The sequence below is a fragment of the Rhopalosiphum padi genome, chromosome 1 (genome assembly GCF_020882245.1).
Source record: "Rhopalosiphum padi isolate XX-2018 chromosome 1, ASM2088224v1, whole genome shotgun sequence".
NCBI lineage: Eukaryota > Metazoa > Arthropoda > Insecta > Hemiptera > Aphididae > Rhopalosiphum > Rhopalosiphum padi.
This window is the reverse complement of record NC_083597.1, coordinates 34478058-34496429: the sequence shown is the minus strand read 5'-3', so window position 1 is coordinate 34496429 and position 18372 is coordinate 34478058. Positions and strand designations below refer to the sequence as shown.

Sequence of the window (18372 nt, the reverse complement as noted above, 5' to 3'; positions counted from 1 at the left end):
TTAATTGGAATGATTTCATTCCATCTATTCATTGATCATTTGAATCTCAAAATAAATTATTAAAACATTTAAAACATTTTTATTTGAAGTACATTAGAAAACACGATTTAAAAATGTTTACCACTACCTAACTTAAAGTAAACCACATCAGAAGAAAAATTTTAAACTTACTATCTATAACTCATAAAAAAATATCGTATGTTATTATAAGTTTTCTAAATGGACGACCTGAAACATTTTTAAAACATATATATGACCGTTTTGTCATAGCTCAAAATATATACCTATACTGTGAAAAAAAAATAAACAAATTTAAATTTTCTCTTATACCTATATTTATCTGTATGGACTAAAGCGTCAATTGTTGATTTACCTGACTGAAAACCTTACTGATTATTTGTTATTATAAAGTTGTACAAACGGTTTTTTAAACATTTCTCAATAATTTTAGAAATAGATAATGAAAGTGTATTTTGCTATATTGGTCTAATCGTTCTAATCGACTGTTTTGAATAAATAAAGAACCAAAAACAACAATACGTTTTTTTAAAACAATCAGGAAATACCCTACATTCAATAGCCTTATTAAATATTAAAAAGAGAGGTAATGGTATATTGGTATTAGTTCAGATGATCTTTTTAAAAAATAATTTTTCATTCCATTTCATTCATAATATGAACATTCATCTTTTAATAAGTTCAAATAGTTATTTCCTTCTTCGATTGAAATCGGATTTAAAAATAATGATTCATTCGCGTGACATTTATTATTTAAATACTCCCAATCTAATTAATTAATCTTCCGTAAAAAGGTACACGAAGACAAACAATACCACATTCAAACTTCCGGACGTGAAAAAACTTTTAATCGATAGTGTCAATCACTGCACACCCGAAATGTGGAAGAACTTTGTCCAATACGTCATTAAAGTAGAAGACAGGTTCTGGAAAGTGCACTTAACTATCGATGGTGTGATGGATAATGACAATCTCCATGTAATGACAATCACCGGGAACACATCGGATTCGGATTCAGACGATCTAGGATGTGAAGCCTTAGAGTAAATATATTTTGTACTATGTATTTTATTGTGTATATATTTTGTATTTTTTTTAAATTTTTTAAGCTGTTAAAGCTTCGTCGACAATAGTAATTAGCCTACTTGTATTATGTATATTGTTATTAAAATAATTGTTAAACAAAAAAATAAATTAACTATTTAAAAATATTTAATGCTAATTAATATTTGACGATTATTTTATGAAAAAGGTATTATAATAACGTATTTTTTACTAAATTTATCTATCCGAAAATGTAGAAAAAATTAATTTTACCATATAAAAAAAAAGTATTGAATATTTTTTTTTTTTAAAACTTAATATTTAATACACAATCTGTAATTATTATTTTACAAAAAGCGTATGTGATGGAGGTAACATGGCTTGAGGGACAGAAGATAAGAAGCCACCCATTGGAGGCACTTAGGGTAGGAGTTTATTTTTAGAACGTTATTAAGAAAGAATGAGATTAAGTACTAAGGAAAGGGAAGGTATTATATTAATTTTAACTTAGTAGGTCACGACACCAGGTACGTTTGAGTCGCCTTCTGGGGTCACCAGGAATAGTCGGACCACACTAGTTGCCTTCCATTCTTATCGTAAATAAAATGGTTAATCTACACTAGTTGCCTACGATTATCAGGTAGTTAAAAATTATATACGATTTACCTCCCAAGAATTTACACACTGGTTGCCTCCCGTATAGACTTAAGTAGTGGTTCATAAATTATTATAGAAATGTATTATAGTAACATAGTATATAGATATTTATAGAATTATTAAATAATAGCTAGGTACAAAATTATATTAAAACAATGCTATAATTAATCAATAAAAAAATATTATATAATATATTTTGTTATAACTTATGGGTAATAACTAATTGTTTTATATTAAATCATTTTAAGTCGTTACTCATTAGTCATTAAGTATGTAGTTACAAAGATATAGTACGATTAAAAAATTCCACATAATAAAAATAAAACAATAAGTAGGTAAGTTAATACAAAACATGTGGTAGTCAATAAAAAAAATATAGCTGGTAATAAACATATAAACTTATCTGTAAAATATTTGTACAAAAATTATTTGTTAAAAAATTGTTTAGGTTTATATTTATTAGCCAATATTTGCAGGTACTTAAAATTTGATATTTTTTTTTCATTCAACTTTTTTATTTGAGTATCAATGAAAATTATTTTGTTTCTAATTTGTAATTTATACTGTAGTCTGTAGTTTAGGTTTATTAGAACTTTTTCTTAATATTACAGTGTCGGTCTGAATTAATTTTAAAATGTCGATAAATTTAAATATATTAGGATGCTGCGGAGACTCAAAATAGCTATTAAATTTACTATGAAAAGATTCACATGCATTGGTTGTGGCGGTTGTGCGCTGAATGCTTGAACTTTTTTCAGCCCATAAACGAGGAGGAAAATTGAATCCTTTGATTTATTATATGTATCTACCAAATAGTCTGAAAATTGTGTTATTTTATAATCTGTATGGCTGGCATTGGCTGCAAGTTTCACTGAAAACACCTAGGCTGGCTCAAGTCTGGTTTTTATTATATTATCTTATCAGTTATCATTACACAAAATAGTATAATATTATCTTAATGAAAGTCGTATAGACTATACGTATAGCCATATAGGTTTGTATCACTGCAATGCACAAAAGTCATAAATTACGGCTTAGAAATATCTTACTTATTTTGATACATGAAGTTTGAAAATGTTTGGAACCACTTATACATTTATTACCTGTTTGTTGGGAGGCAACAAGTACTAAACCCTTTTCGATTATGATAAAATTTAGGCTACGTCTGGAGGTAACTCCTATAAAAATTATTGACCTCTTTGACTTCAGGAGGCAATTAGTGTGTTCCCGGAATAGCGTTGGTAGATAGTTCAGAAATCAAGGGATTTTGATGATTGAACAATTTAGAGTACAGGCGTTTATAGAAGGTTTTTGCAACGTTTTGGAACAACGAGCAGGACCGAAGGGACAGCTGCCTAGGGCCCCGCGCCTTTCGTGGCATTTGTATGTCCATAATTTTGTTTTTCAAATTAAAAATACAAGTCCTGTCTGCAGTGGCTTATTGATGCACGAACCAAAAAAAATTTAGCTAAATATTACTTATTTTGCTTTTATACTCCATTGAGACATTTTTCATATTAAAATAAAAATTAAATAAATAATTTGTATTAAATGTTTAAGTATTAAGTATAATTATGTATTAATTAATACATATTTAAAAGTGTACGTTTAATACATTGTTTAATTTTGTACATAAAAAAAATATTTTTAGATAAGTTATGTAAAATAGAAAAAAATGTCATAGGTACGAGTAAATACTAGGACGTTGCAAGAAATTTTTTTTTGCCTTACGAAAAAAAAGGTCTAGAGTCCATCATGAAAAAAATCTACCCTAGGCCCCGCAAAACCTCCCGCCGGCGTTGAATATAACATCTGTACAATGCATTTCGGTAAATTATTATGCATGAATACTATAGTGGTAACTAGAACTCTATTTCTGGGTAGGCTAAATTGATATTAGCGACCCGTGGGGATTTTGCCCCAAAACCACAAGTATTGATTATTAACACTAACATAAAAAACTGGGTGGGCTAAGCTATCCTACTAGTTGTGCCTATGAATTATTAGTTTACCCATTACCCATCAGTTTCTTTACTTTTTCTTCCAAAAATCTTGCTCTCTATAGAGTATATAAAATTATATACGCCCGCTGGAGACTGTGTTCAATGCCAGAGACACCCGATTTGGCCAATATCACACTGTGTCTATAGTCTGGTAATAATTAATAATAATAATAATAACAATAATGCGGTTATGATGATGTCGATGATAATATATTGAAAATATATCATGTGTATCATACGTTGTTTTCAGTTTAATTCGCTGCGAAACAGAATATTTGTCTGTAACTGATAAACACCACAAATAAATAATTAATATGTAATAGCCACTAATAGGTAATAATAATGTATATTGCATTTTTTATCTAATTAAATGTATATTTGATTCGTTTTTCAACTATTTGTTGACTTATATCGTTCAACAGTCACCAATCTAGTGCTGTGGCTGTATTTAGTATTTTAATATAAAATTAATTTAAACTTAAAATGTATTGAATTATATTTAAAAACATGTTTGTGTGTATGTTTATATGTACCTATCTAATATCTATTAGGTTTTGATTATTTATTTTATAAGTTTCTAGCTATTTTTCATTAGAAATTTTACTCAGTGTTAAAATAGATAGTAGATACCTAAATTACTCTTATAATAGTCATCGTGAACATTTATAATATTTTTTGATTTTTAAATACTAAAGTTATTGGAATTTTATAACAGTTGTGTGGTGATATAGCCGTTTTGATGGTCACTCGTGACATTTTCATTTTTAGACAACACATGGCGAGCGTATTACATTCTGATAAGATAAATCTTTAGCAAACAGACCGCTTGGCGCTTACTATTTTAAAATTTTTCTTTATCATTTTATGATTGGAATAAATAATTTCATTGAGTATCAGAGTATTAAAATTTGGCATTTTTTTTTTTTACAAACGTTTGTAACGACACCATTCGACATTATTTTAGATCACTTATACTAGTTATACTAATAAATACACGTAGACTATTGTTTCACTATGTATTTGTTTTTATTATTTATTTTATTCATAAAATTTATGGTTTGTAACTAATTCGATTATTTATTTTAACTGTTTGGCTTTGGCATATAATGTGTATTTTGCATTTGTAGAGGGCAACGGCGCCAGGGGCGATAAGAAGGCCCAACAATCATCTGTAGGCACAGCTACAGAAACGATTACTGTTCTCGACCGGACGGCGCTTGTGGTGGCTACCGTGGTCGGAAAAGTAAAGCGGCGCGTGACTAAGATTGACAGCGTGGTAGAGCCAATCGGGCGGACGTGTCGGAGACGATGGTCGAGTCGTCGATGCCAACCTGCAGCAGGCCGTAGGCTCCGCGACCGTCTACCGGCCGTGTCCAAGTTGCCGGCCAGAAGGACCCACCGACAACGTTTGTCCAAATGTGCGTCACGCGGTCACCACTTGCAGCGTTATGGCTGTATCCAGTATCCCTGGTTGAGGGACGATGACATCCAAACTTACATGGAGTTGATGAACTTGAAGGATATGCAGGATAAACTGGACTCACGTACGAAAAGAACAAGGACGATTGCTAGAACTTCCGAAAAACACGATCTGATTGTCCTGCTTAAAAACCGCCATCTTCGGTTAAAGAAAACGCAAGACGAAAACACGTCGGCGCAAAGGCTTGATGGTGGAGCTAGTTTCGCATATTGCGTCTTGCATCACAACCATCTGTTAATTGCAATATAAAATATCATCATCAAATTAGGTATGTCGAGCACGAGTAATATGATAAATGGGAGTGATGACTATCTTTTTTTCTCACCCCGATTTATACGAATATAACGATTGCAATTTTGGAGTTGTAAAGAATGTAACTAGAATAGCGCGTGGCACAGGACCCAAGGGCACCCCAAACAGTTTTTTGTTTATCGTGAAATAAATAATAATCACTACATATTATTATTCGTGGTTCTAGTCTTATATTAATTATTATTATTAATTGTTGTTGTTATAATCTACTTTTCGGTCTTTTCCGGTGCCATCTGCTAATAATAATACTGTACCTATAGTACAGTACTACAGTAGATTGAAGTTCAAATGGCACATATAGTACATACATGCAAATTATAACCCCCCCCCACCAAATTTAAAACTCAAATTGCGCCTATGGATTGAACTAATTTTCGCAAAAACAAATCGTATATAATATGCATCATATTATTTCGTAAGGAAATAAATTTTCAGCTATTATAAAAAAAAAAAAATGGAGACTATAAAGTATGAATCTATTTACGATAATTTTTAACTGTGGTGAGAAAAACTTATGAGAAACCTTGTACTGTAAGATATTATACACAATTACAGTTTTCAAAATATGCAGATTAATTTTAAGCTATTGCCTATATTTAAACCATGAACTTATTATTCACATTGTTTTACAACAATAAGGTGATATTAAGTCAAAAGTTAATAACAATAATATATTAATATGATATAAAATATAAATACTATTATAATAATTAATAATTAAGTATCAATAATAATATGATAAATGCTTATGATAAATATTTTATGCAAAAATTAAATTAAAATAAATTACTTCGACAGGAATATAAAAAAAAAACACATCATGAAATAATATTATATACTTATGGTAATATATAATAGGTTGACTGTTCAGATATCTCATCCGATCAGAATGATTTTTCTCACAGAACGATATTATAAATCATTGAATTAAAAAATATGATACCCGTTATATAGTGACCCACTCGACATCTGTATATTGTACAGTAGAGAGATACCTTGCACTAGACCGCCTTTATACTATTACCGTGCGCGGTTTCGGCGGTTGACGGACTTACCAGACCTTTGCTTAGCCGTGAGTTTCGCCTTGCGTTTTAACCGTATATGACGGTCTTTATGCTGGACTCCAAGGTCATGTTTTTCTGAAGTCCTGTCAATCGGCCTTGTTCTCTTCGTTGTACGCGAGCGTTTCCGCAGTTTCTCCTGCAACTCCCTCGCCCTCATCAACTCCATATAGGTTTGGACGTTATCGTCCAACCACCAGGGAGATTTCATAGAACCATAACGCTGTGAGTGGTGCTGTGGGACGCGGATTTGGACATTCGTCGGGGGGTTTTTTTGGCTAGCAACCTGGCAACGGATGACCGTCGCAGAGCGCGCGGCTTGTCACAGGCCAGCTTCGGCGACTCGACCGTCTTCTCCGTCACACCCACACGACCGCTGTCGACCTTGTAGGTCAAGCGACGCTTTATTTTTTTGGCCACGGTAGCCACCTCGGTCGCCGCCCGGTCGAGAACCGTTTCTATAGCTGTGCTCCACAGCTGTAACCCACTGGGGGCGGCAAAGCTTAGAACGAATGTTATAGGAATGGACATTGCTGGTCCCGTACGTCATTGGGTTGTCGGGGAGAGGGTGACGAGGCCCATCGCGTATGTAATAGGAATTGACGGGAAAAGGGGCACTGGGGGTCACGTACATCATATGGACGGCGGGGAGAGGGTGGCGAGGCACAGCATCACATACGTCATTGTCATCTGCAGCTTCCGGGTCTGTTTTTGTTTTGCCTGCAACTTTCTGGCTTTCATCTTTTCTTTTAATTTTAAAAGATTCCTAATTCATATATAAGATTCTGAATACAATGTGTTGTGTTGAATTAAATACCTGCAAGTATTCAAATTATATGTGATATACCACTTACATATTGATTTTATGGACTACAATATTTTACTTATTTTAATTTGGATATATCTAGTTAGATATATTATCATAAATGTGACCAATTATATTTTAATGATATTATTTAGTCGACACATTAATTGATGTTGCTCTTGGAAGTAATACTTATTTGAATACACTTGTTTTTAGTCTTAAAAATAAAACATTTTTAAATTACAAATTTACCATAAAATATGTTTTGGAAAGTTAGAAACATTAGTCAAGTAGGGTAAGGTATAAGTGTTATTTATGCACTGTCGCCTATTTAACATGATTCAAAACACGATTGTACCAAACACTTAAAGTAGAAGACTAAAAAATCAATTGGTTATTAAATATATTTATGCGATAAGTACTTATAATGATTATAGGTATTTTTAAAAAAGTATTCATTTGAACTTTTATCAAATTAACTTTTTACTCAATATAAGAAAACAAAATAATTATTCAAACTTCATAAATGGATAACTTCACTGTATCATAGTTTTTAAAACGTTTAAATATAAAGTACCTACCTTGGTTCTTTAATTTAAAAAAAATCATTAAATGTTATACTTTGGTGGTAAAGATAATTACTTACCATTTTTAGATTTATTAGGTATGATTGCTAATAATTGAAATAATACCTAAATCTCATAATTTTTTTTTTACAATTTTTCAGTAATTTTATATGTTAACCATCAACCAATGACAAGTTTAATACTTTGTAGTACGAATTAATTTAATATTTTATTTTATAATTTCCATTACACAGTTTGTCATGACAATTAATTAAATATAAAACTATTCTTGTTTATTTTTTCAATATTGAATATTCATAAATTATATTTATGGTAAAACGGAAGTAATTGACTTAATTAAAACAAATTCTTAATTTTGACTTAATAAGTTATCATTATCAACCGAAAATAGATTTCATTTTTTCTATCTTTACGCAGTGTGTTACACAATGTATCGAATTAAATCATTAAACAAAACCGGTATGTCAAAACAAAAAAACACAATGTAGTAACTATAATCTTAGAATAAAATCATATTACTATTTAGTATTTAGCATGTAAGATAAGTTAATTATTAATTTGAAAATTATTGTTTATATACAGTTATTGAAATTTATAATACCTAGTAAATTATAAAGCTATTATTTTCTCCCAGTAACTTGATTAAGAAATTGTTCCTTGAGTAACTTAGAAATTAATAACTATAGTGGTGAGTGCAAAACCAAATTTGTGGCCAAACAAATATGTGGTTGGTGGTTAATAGAAACATTTTATTTTAGTAACGTATCAACACAATAGAGTTGGAATTTTTTGTCTTTAATTGTATCATTAAATGAATACAAGCGATAAGTATTTTAATTATCAAAAGTAAAAATGGTGAGTAAAATTATTTGTTTTTAAATAATGTGTCACTAACTATGTTTGCTTGGTCACTACTATAGCCACCACTGCTAAAGTCTAAGTCTCCGATTTATTATAATTTATAAGGTTGATTAAGTAAAATATGACAATTGCATATGTATTTACAGCTGAGTAAAATAAGTCAATACCTTAAAAATTGTTGGTACACCTTATTTTATTTTTAAATTCTTATTTTATAATTTGTGCAGAAATTGGTAAATAATATACTTGTGTAATGATGATTTGATTTGATTTTAATTCTTACTAATTACACAATTATTTTTATTATTTTTTAGGTGGCAATAGTCACGGTAACCCGTATATCAGAAATATCGAAAATTTCAGACAACAACAACCACCACCACCACCACCACAACAACTAACACCACCATCACCACCACCACCACAACAACAACAACAGCAAGCTATGTCTCTTGGGTCGAATTGTATAACAACACCAGTAAGCTTGGTTTTTTTAAAATTAGTTTCAATTATATCATCAATAATTGTCATTTAATATTAAGTGTCTATACTTATTGATTTAGATACATACAATATTAATCTCTTAGTCTTTTTAATTTATATATAATAATATGTACTTTTTAAAATTTAAATGAGCCTATTTTTAATTAGTTTATGAAATCTAAATTTTAAAATAGGTAAATGGTCAAATATTTATATATAGGATTATTGTTTATGATGCCGGTATATTATAAAATCATTGAATGTATTTTTTTGCAATTTATTTAAAAAAATGTTTGCTACATTTTGACTTCTCTAAAATAATTACCAATTACATGAACAATATAACTAGTTAATATATTTACTTTTTAAATAGGTATATAAAAAATAAATTTTACCTAATGAAGTATATTCACACCAAATTTTACTTTCTGATAAAAATATTTAGAATATAATTCAAAAGATAATTAGTTATCATTAACTTTAATAGTATTGAGAATTTATAAGCTGCTTCTTTACTGTTTTTGAATACTTAAGTCACGTGGGTGATGTGTCCTCTTAATAATAATAAATGTTATGGCAGTCTTTGGAAGACTCAAGTACTGGACTAATTTATATAAATTGACTAACTTTATTTTTATTTATTCAACTTTTATATTCTTAGTAAATTTAATAGTCTAAAATTCTAAATGATAATTGAAATTGAAATTTATTATATTTTTATTAATATAATTGATACTCAGTTAACTGCTATCTCGGCTGGTATTTATTAATTATAATTTTCTTTTCTAGCTTTAAAAATTACCTTTATGATAACAATATTAATATAGTAACTAAATTTTCTTTCATTTTTAGAAATCAGCTAGTCCAATGAAAAATCAACAACCTTTGCCTTTACATGATTTACCATCACAATCACCTTGTCCCAATCCAGTGGCTGAAACTTCAATACCAAATACTTCGATTTCTCAATCGTTTACAATTCAAGATTATCAGGTACCTACATAGTTATGTATTTTACATTTAACCTTTTCAATGAACACATATACATATTTATATTTGTACAACAAATCACTATTATCTCTAGTTTTAAAAACTTATTTACAAATTTATTTGCTATTGCCTTGAGCAATATTTTTTTTAATGAATACTAATTATATTTATGTATTAAAAACTCAAAGATTATTTAAATATGACACCAAACCATAATATTATATGTACATTGATTTAAAAACTAATTATTTACATTTCAAAAGAACATGTCTATGTATTCTGACAGATTTTATGTTTCCCGCATATATTATAAACTTATAGTACATCTATTTCAGAGTGGTTTCAGTCGTAGTGCAGATTTGATCAATCCATATCATTTTTGGATTAAAGATTGCAAATATTATTCCTGGGGTGTCTCGCATAAACAAGAGACAGCTAAGCTTAAAATTTGTTGCGGTGTTGTAAATTCAGTATGGTTGAAGCTATTACTTGTTGCCAATAATACTTATTATTTTTTTTATAAATATAAAATTCCCAGTATGATTAATATTGATATAATAAATTATTTGAAAGAAAACACATTTTGAGTATTCAATTAATGGTTATTATTTATTAATCAACAAATTAATTCTATCTTTTTTATTTAATTACCAATATTAAATTATTTTAAAGTTTTGATGTATCCTGATTGGCAACTTGTAAACCCAACCATTAATTTGATGCCATATTTATTATATCATCTGACCAGTAGGATTCTGTAAATCTACACAAATTTTGGGTTTATTTACAGTCCAAGTCAGTGGTATTTTGTCATCATTTGTGATGGATGGTGTCATAGCTTTTTTTGTAATTACATAGACCTTGGCAGATCAAACACTGCCCTTTTATAACAACAATAATAATTATAATAATAATGACAATACAATGTGTCTTGCGCAAACTGAAAATACTTCTTCGCCACGTTTATAAATATTGCTTATGTTGTATCATTGGCTATATAGAATAAACAGATAAAACTTGAAGATGAAAAATCAATTAATGAGAAGTCTGAAGTAAAATGGCCAGTCAAACGTAGTATGTCAATGCTTTTTAAATTAAATTATTGTTATTTTTATTAATTGATTGTTTTAAATTTCCTAATTTATTTTCATAATAGAGATTTGTAAGATAGAACGGAAAAAGCGACTGAATGCTCGAATGCGTCGCTTAGTATCACCCAAAAGTCCATTAATGGTATTTTCTGAGTTGTTCAAAGATGTACCAATTCACTTACAAGAGCATCCACTTCATAATGTTATGAGTTATACTGCTACACTCGAGGTAAGATATAATTGAATTAAATAATTTGATTTTGTTTCTTGTGAAATAATGTAATAATTAATAATTATATTTTAAAAATATGTAGGTTGATGGTCAAATGTATTCTGGAAATCATATTTCCAAGACTCAAGCCAAACAAAAGGCATGTGAAAACTTCTTGCGCATTATGTTAGCAAAAAAAATAAGTGAACGATCTGGTAAGTTAAAAGTATTGAATTAGTTAACTTTTAATATTGTTTATATAATATATATATATATACTAGCATACCCGTCTCTGCTCCACCCAAAATTTTAATTAATAATAATTAATTATTTATTAACTTTATCGGACTAAATTTATGCTTATGTCATTCTCTGTGATGTCCTTTTTAATTTAAAAATAAACTGTTCGACGATTGAATAAGTCGTTTTGGAGTTTATCCCAAACATACAAACAAACGCTATCATTTTATGTATTAGTATAGATTAATTAAATAACTAATTCCATACTAGCATTTTAGTATAAGCGAAACATTATACAGTGCCGGCCCAAGATATTATGGCGCCCTTAAAAATATAGCTTAAATATATATAACAATTTATTATTATAAAGAAATGTAATTATTACACACCGTTATTATTTAAAAATTTTTTTTACTAAAACATAAGTTTTTACAATTTTTTGAGCACCTACAAATGCGCTTCCTGCGCTCCTATTCTGGTGGCGCCCTTGCCTTGAGCAGTTGAGCCGCCACTGACATTTATCAACGAACTCGTCTCTTCGAGTGGTTTTTTTTTAACTAAACAGACACGCTAGTATAATATATAACAATATTAGTACCTAATATATAAACCTATGTTAATAAAATTATTGAAAAAACATGGTATGCAAAGTATTTTACTTTCGGAACAATTATATTCATATCTATTCGCCAATAAAACACACACAAAAGAAAAAAGGTCAGGTTACAGGTAGCTGGAAACCCGCGGGCCGCCGTAATAATATACATAGGTATACAATTTATACGTTTATTTTAATTAATAATAACTAATTATTTATTAATTTTATCGGACTAAATGTATGCTTATGTCATTCTGTGATGTCCTCTTTAATTTTAAAAAAAACTGAAGACAATTGAATAAGTTGTTTCGGAGTTTATTCTGAACATACAAACAAACGCTATCATTTTATATATTAGTATAGATATATTGATATATAATATAAAAATACTGTCATATATTTTATTAGAAAAAAAAGAAGAATCCCCGATGGAAGTTGAGATGGAAATTGGAGAAAATAGTTCAGTATCAAAACCTAAAGGACCACCACAGGAAGATTTCCCATGGCCACATTTTGCTTCATTAGCTATGCATAACTTAATAAATCAATGGGAACTACAGCCTGTTACAAAAGCTAATTATGTACAAGAAGAACCAAATGTTATCAAAACACAACCTAAGGCGAATAATTATTATAATTTACCATTTACAATTTATTCTAAACTAACAGTAATTAATACAAATTGATTGATTTTGAATTTGCTGGAATAGAAATAAGTAATATAATATAGTTATGTTAAAATTAGGACTTTTATTGATTTTTTTTTAATTATTATTATAAGAATATTAATTAGTTATACCATTGGTTCTTCAATATTTGTAATTCATACAGTTCTGAGAATGGTTTTTTGTAATCTTTTTCCAGGGTATATACATAGTATCTATAGCCTAATTGTTAAACTCAAACTATTAGAGGGCATCACACCTGCATGTGTTGTCTCCATCTTACAAGTGTGCAACATAGCAAATTTATGCTCAGAAGATCACGTTTAGCTCCATTAGATTAAAAATTATAGTGAATCGACCTATTATCAAACTTGATGGTAAAAACATTATCTGTGTTTATATGTTAGTTTTTTAGCATGTTATGTGTATATAATATAGTGTAAATTAAAAATGCTCATAGCTCACTTAAAAACTAAATAATTATTAAAATCTAAAATTCAACTATAAAAATAATGTTTTTACCATCAAGTTTTATAATGGATCGATCGCACTCTAATTTTTTGACTGACGGAGCTAAACGTGATCTGCTGAGCGTAAATTGATTATGTTGCGCAATTATAAGACTGACAATTTATACAGATGTTGTGTCCTCTTAACTCTTAAGGTTGAAAATTTAATAACAATATGCAGTATCTTTATAGATAAATTAAATTAAATTTTATTTCTTATTTTATTCCCTTTATTACTCGCGTAATAAGAAATTTAATACTAATTCAATTTCATATTTTGTTACCTTGGCTTTTAAATGCATTATATTATAATTTTTTAACCTAACCCCTTTTATTTTAGACTGGAGCCATGAGAAAGTTTCCTGAAAACCCGAAAAACTGTAATCCAATACAGTTAATAAATCAAATGAAGCCTGGTGTAAAATTTGTTGAAACAATAATTAGTTCAAAAACTAATTTTTTTTTTCAAGTAAACTGTGTAATAGACGATGTTCCATTCACTGGACAAGGTAATATTTTTTGTAACATATTACATTATATATTTTATTTGTAAATGATTTAAAAATTCTATTTAATGTAAACTCTCATATGATTTTTTTATATAATCATTTTATCATATATAACATAAATAAAAGCCTAATATTAGTTTTAATTTTATGTATTGACAAAATAGTTTATTCAAATAAAAATGTATATAACAAATTTTGGTTGGATTAGTAGGTATTTATGTATAAAAAAAATTTCAATTAATGTCTAACTATTATATTTTATAGGATCGACAAAAAAAGCAGCCAAAAAGGAATGCTGTATTGCAGCAATAAAAAGTATTTGGCAATTTGATTTCCATGCCATAGAAGATAATTAACTCATTAAGAATTAAATTTGATATTTATAATAATATACGTTTGTGTACTAGTTATTTTTATTAGTCAACTGTATTTATTTTATTTTGTTATCGATTAGAATACTTATGAGGTTATTATTATATATGGACATAGTATTAACTATTAATTTTAATATTTATATTTTTTTTCATTATAGTAATAGTGACATTATAGTGACAGTTCTAGTAATTGAATTTTTCGGTAAGATAATTGTATGTGTTAGAAGATATTGGTCAGGATTGCTAATTCTCAGACACTATTTTATTCAGTGGCAGACTTTACGACCGGAATACCAGGAAATTTCACGGTGGGCCACTGCTCGTATAAAATATATGTTTATTAATATTATTATTCTGAAATTATAAATTAAAATATTACCTAATAAGTAATAAGTATGTAATATTATTAAACATAAAAACCTAGATTTCTGATTATTTTAAAATGCGAGACCGGCTTGTGTTCGGCCAGTCCATCCTTGTTGACAATTGATTGTAACAAATTTAAAAATAGAATCTCAAATAGTAATTTATTTTGTTTTGTTTTATATCAATTAATTAAAAATTTAAAAGCTAAATTGTGTTTACAAAAACATATAATAATTATATATATATATATAATTATGATTTTCCCGGGCTGTTTTTTTTCTCCCAGTCCGTTACTGATTTTATCTCTAGTAGAAGTAGGTAAAAGGAATTTTCTAGTACTCTGCTTAATATCTCAAGGTGGAAAGAAATAATTTGGCTCATAATGATGAATTACAAAAATATAATATTTTTTTTATTAATTAGAATTTGGCTATTTGGTATTGTGCAGTTTATTAATATTTCACCTCTAAGTAGCATATGTAATGTGTTATAGTATATTTAATAATTATAAATGTTTGTATTTTCCAAATTATATTTAGTATGTATATTTCTTAAGTAATATTGTTTTGATTTGATATAATTAAGTACACCAATAATCCTAAAATCGTTTAAACACATTATCTTAGAGTTTCTTCAATTGCTGAAAACTCACGTTTTATTATTGATATATTTCTGTTATATTACATTTATAAGTTTTTCTTGCTCTTTAGGCAGTGTATACAGATTACCTACAGAGTTTGATTTGAAAGATGGAAAGGGACTAGGTACTTCCATTAAATATTCAGATATTTTAGAATAGCACTACAATTTTTGAATGAAGGTTTATATGACAGTATTTTATTATGGATATTAAAAAATAACTATTACTTATAATCAATTTTAAATTTAACTTAGTACCTTTGGGTCTATGCCTAGGTAACAAAATAAAACTAACGCCATATCACCCATATACAGAATTATTCAATTTTATTCTAAATATAAATAAAGAATTAAATAAGCACAAAGCTCGTTCTTGGCAGTTAGAGATTCAAAAGTAGCCAAATTACCAGAAGAATTAAAAATAGATAGTACTTGGTCTGGGCTTTAATAATTTGCTAATATAAATCATTTTCACTCAGATATTTTATTATAAGTAGGTGGTACACAATTGTTTTAGTACTTATTTACATGCTTAATTTTTTTTATTTTACGTACTGCTGTACTTGTGGTTAGTGTTATACCAATGTTCAAAGATATTTATGCATATTTAAACTTATGATTAATACGGCTTTTATACTGACCATATTTATTTTGTTGTAAATACTAGAAATATATGACATAAATCATTTTATTTCTCCAAAAGTATCCAGCACACAAGACAATCCTCCAGAAACAACAAAATTATTAATATTTATTTATTTATTTTTATTTTTTTGATTTGATGCCGTTGGCGTTCCAGTTAACTAAATTAATGTAATTTAAGTTCAAAACTTAATTAATGTCTGTAATTAACTTAAATGACATTAATTTAGTTAACTGCAACGCCAACGGCATCAAATCAATAAAAATCATCACTTATAGAATTTCTTACGAGGCACAAAATAGACATTGCCTGTATTACAGAAACCCACCTAAAAAATCACGAAACGTTCAAGTTAAATGGCTATAACATCTACAGAAACGACAGAGACCATATACATTCATCCGGAAGAGTGGCCAAATATCTATATATTACAATTTAAATATAGGTATAATAATATAATATATCCTATTTATTATCCTAGACTGACAAATCATCTCCGTTCAGAATTGTTTTTCGTATATAAATATACAATGATTGAATGATACATATCATTATTTTCAAATTTAACACATCCATTATAGTGACCTACTCTCCATCTTTACGACTATACAGCAGAGTGATATCCACTTGTCCACCTTTTTTCAGTTGATCGTACAATACAGCTCAGTAGGGACAGATTTAGGAGAGGGCTGAGTGGGCTGAGTGGGCTGCACTTGCAGCCCAGGGCCTCCTACAAATCCGGGGCCCCCACAATTTTATATTTAAATTAGGATACAGAAAAATATTATGATGATATTAATTATATTAGTTATACACGATTTGATTATTTTTATAATTATTTATTATTAAATAAGTAGTTAATTGTTACTAGGTACTTCTAATAAATATGATAATAAATGTTATTTAATAAGTAAAAAAATATATTTCTGCCTTGTTTATGTAAAAGGGCCACCAATGCATTCCGCTAAGGGGCCACCACATACATAAATCCACCCCTGCAGCACAGAATAATTATCAAATAAAAAGCGGAATATGGAGTTCATTTTATAAAATTAAAAAAAAAAATGTTCGACTGAATTATGAATAATTACTGACGTTATTTGCGTGAAACTATTGACAACCCGTGTAATTATTCAAGCAGGAAGCATTCAGTTAATATTTATTTTCTAAAACCATTACCTATTGTAGTATTCATTCGTTGTCTCGTTGAATTTAAATAATTTGTTCGCGTTAGTACAATCGTTAAAAAATTGATACAAGGGACACATTTGTTTTGGCTAAAAATATGTCTACAATGAAAAAACATCAAATTGTTTAAAAAACTTTATAAATGTTCATGTATCATGTGACACAGTATGTCACAAAAAATGCCCTGTAAAATTGATGCAAATGATGGTAAAAATAAATGAAATTTCAGTCGTTCAAAGTTCCGTGCAGCATGAAATTATAGAAGACAAAGGAGACGGTTTGGAAATTAGAGAAAATTATCAAAATCTGACGAACCAAGTACAAAACACCAGTTCAGTTGTTGAAAATACATTTTCGCCTATTATAAACAAAAAATAGAGACTATAAAGTATGAATATATTTACGATAATTTTTATCTGTGGTAAGAAAAACTTATGAGAAACCTTGTACTAGTTGTACTAATTATCAAGATTTTATACTCATATAAAAAATATTGATAACTTTAGGTATTTATTTCAATTGTTTTCGATAAATAAATTTCCTTGGATCTAAAACCTTAAAAATAAAACGAAAGATTTCACATAAGTTTTATATATACATTTAATTTTATATGATATATATATATATAAATCATTCTATATAAAACTCTTCTTCTACCAATATGGGCATACGGTATTGTAATCTGGGGTTCCGCTAAGAACTCGAATAAGAGAACTATACAAGCTTTTCAAAACATCACTCTTCGTGTAATCACTGGTGCACCCTGGTTCGTTTCAAACGAGACTCTAAACTCCGATCTCAAATTACCCTCCATCGACAACACAGCTGCTATCTACTACAAACGCTTCCACGCCAAACTTCAGGATACTCCTAATCAACTAATCAATGAGTTAGCTTCTCTAACACTTCCAGGTAACCCAACCAGACGCCTCAAGAGGAAATGGTGCCGAGATTTGATAACTTAAGTTATAACTTAGAAATGTAAGAGGTGTCGCAAATGTGTGAATAGTCATTTTCAACTGTTTGTAAATTATTAAT

The 18372-nt window shown here is 28.6% G+C and overlaps 2 protein-coding genes across 2 annotated transcripts; both read left to right on the top strand.

Moving 5' to 3' along the window:
• Positions 1 to 882: 882 nt before the first annotated feature.
• Positions 883 to 13127, top strand: LOC132925505 (uncharacterized). The gene is made up of 8 exons (XM_060989900.1): positions 883 to 1061; positions 4850 to 5470; positions 9143 to 9306; positions 10164 to 10304; positions 11303 to 11375; positions 11458 to 11621; positions 11707 to 11818; positions 12850 to 13127. The coding sequence occupies exons 3-8, from the start codon at positions 9274 to 9276 to the stop codon at positions 13125 to 13127; spliced, it is 801 nt and encodes a 266-aa protein (XP_060845883.1). The 5' UTR covers positions 883 to 1061; positions 4850 to 5470; positions 9143 to 9273.
• An 809-nt stretch (positions 13128 to 13936) lies between these two features.
• On the top strand, positions 13937 to 14534 carry LOC132932094 (uncharacterized). Its single transcript, XM_060998310.1, has 2 exons — positions 13937 to 14124; positions 14389 to 14534. The coding sequence occupies exons 1-2, from the start codon at positions 13965 to 13967 to the stop codon at positions 14478 to 14480; spliced, it is 252 nt and encodes an 83-aa protein (XP_060854293.1). The 5' UTR covers positions 13937 to 13964; the 3' UTR covers positions 14481 to 14534.
• Positions 14535 to 18372: the final 3838 nt, after the last annotated feature.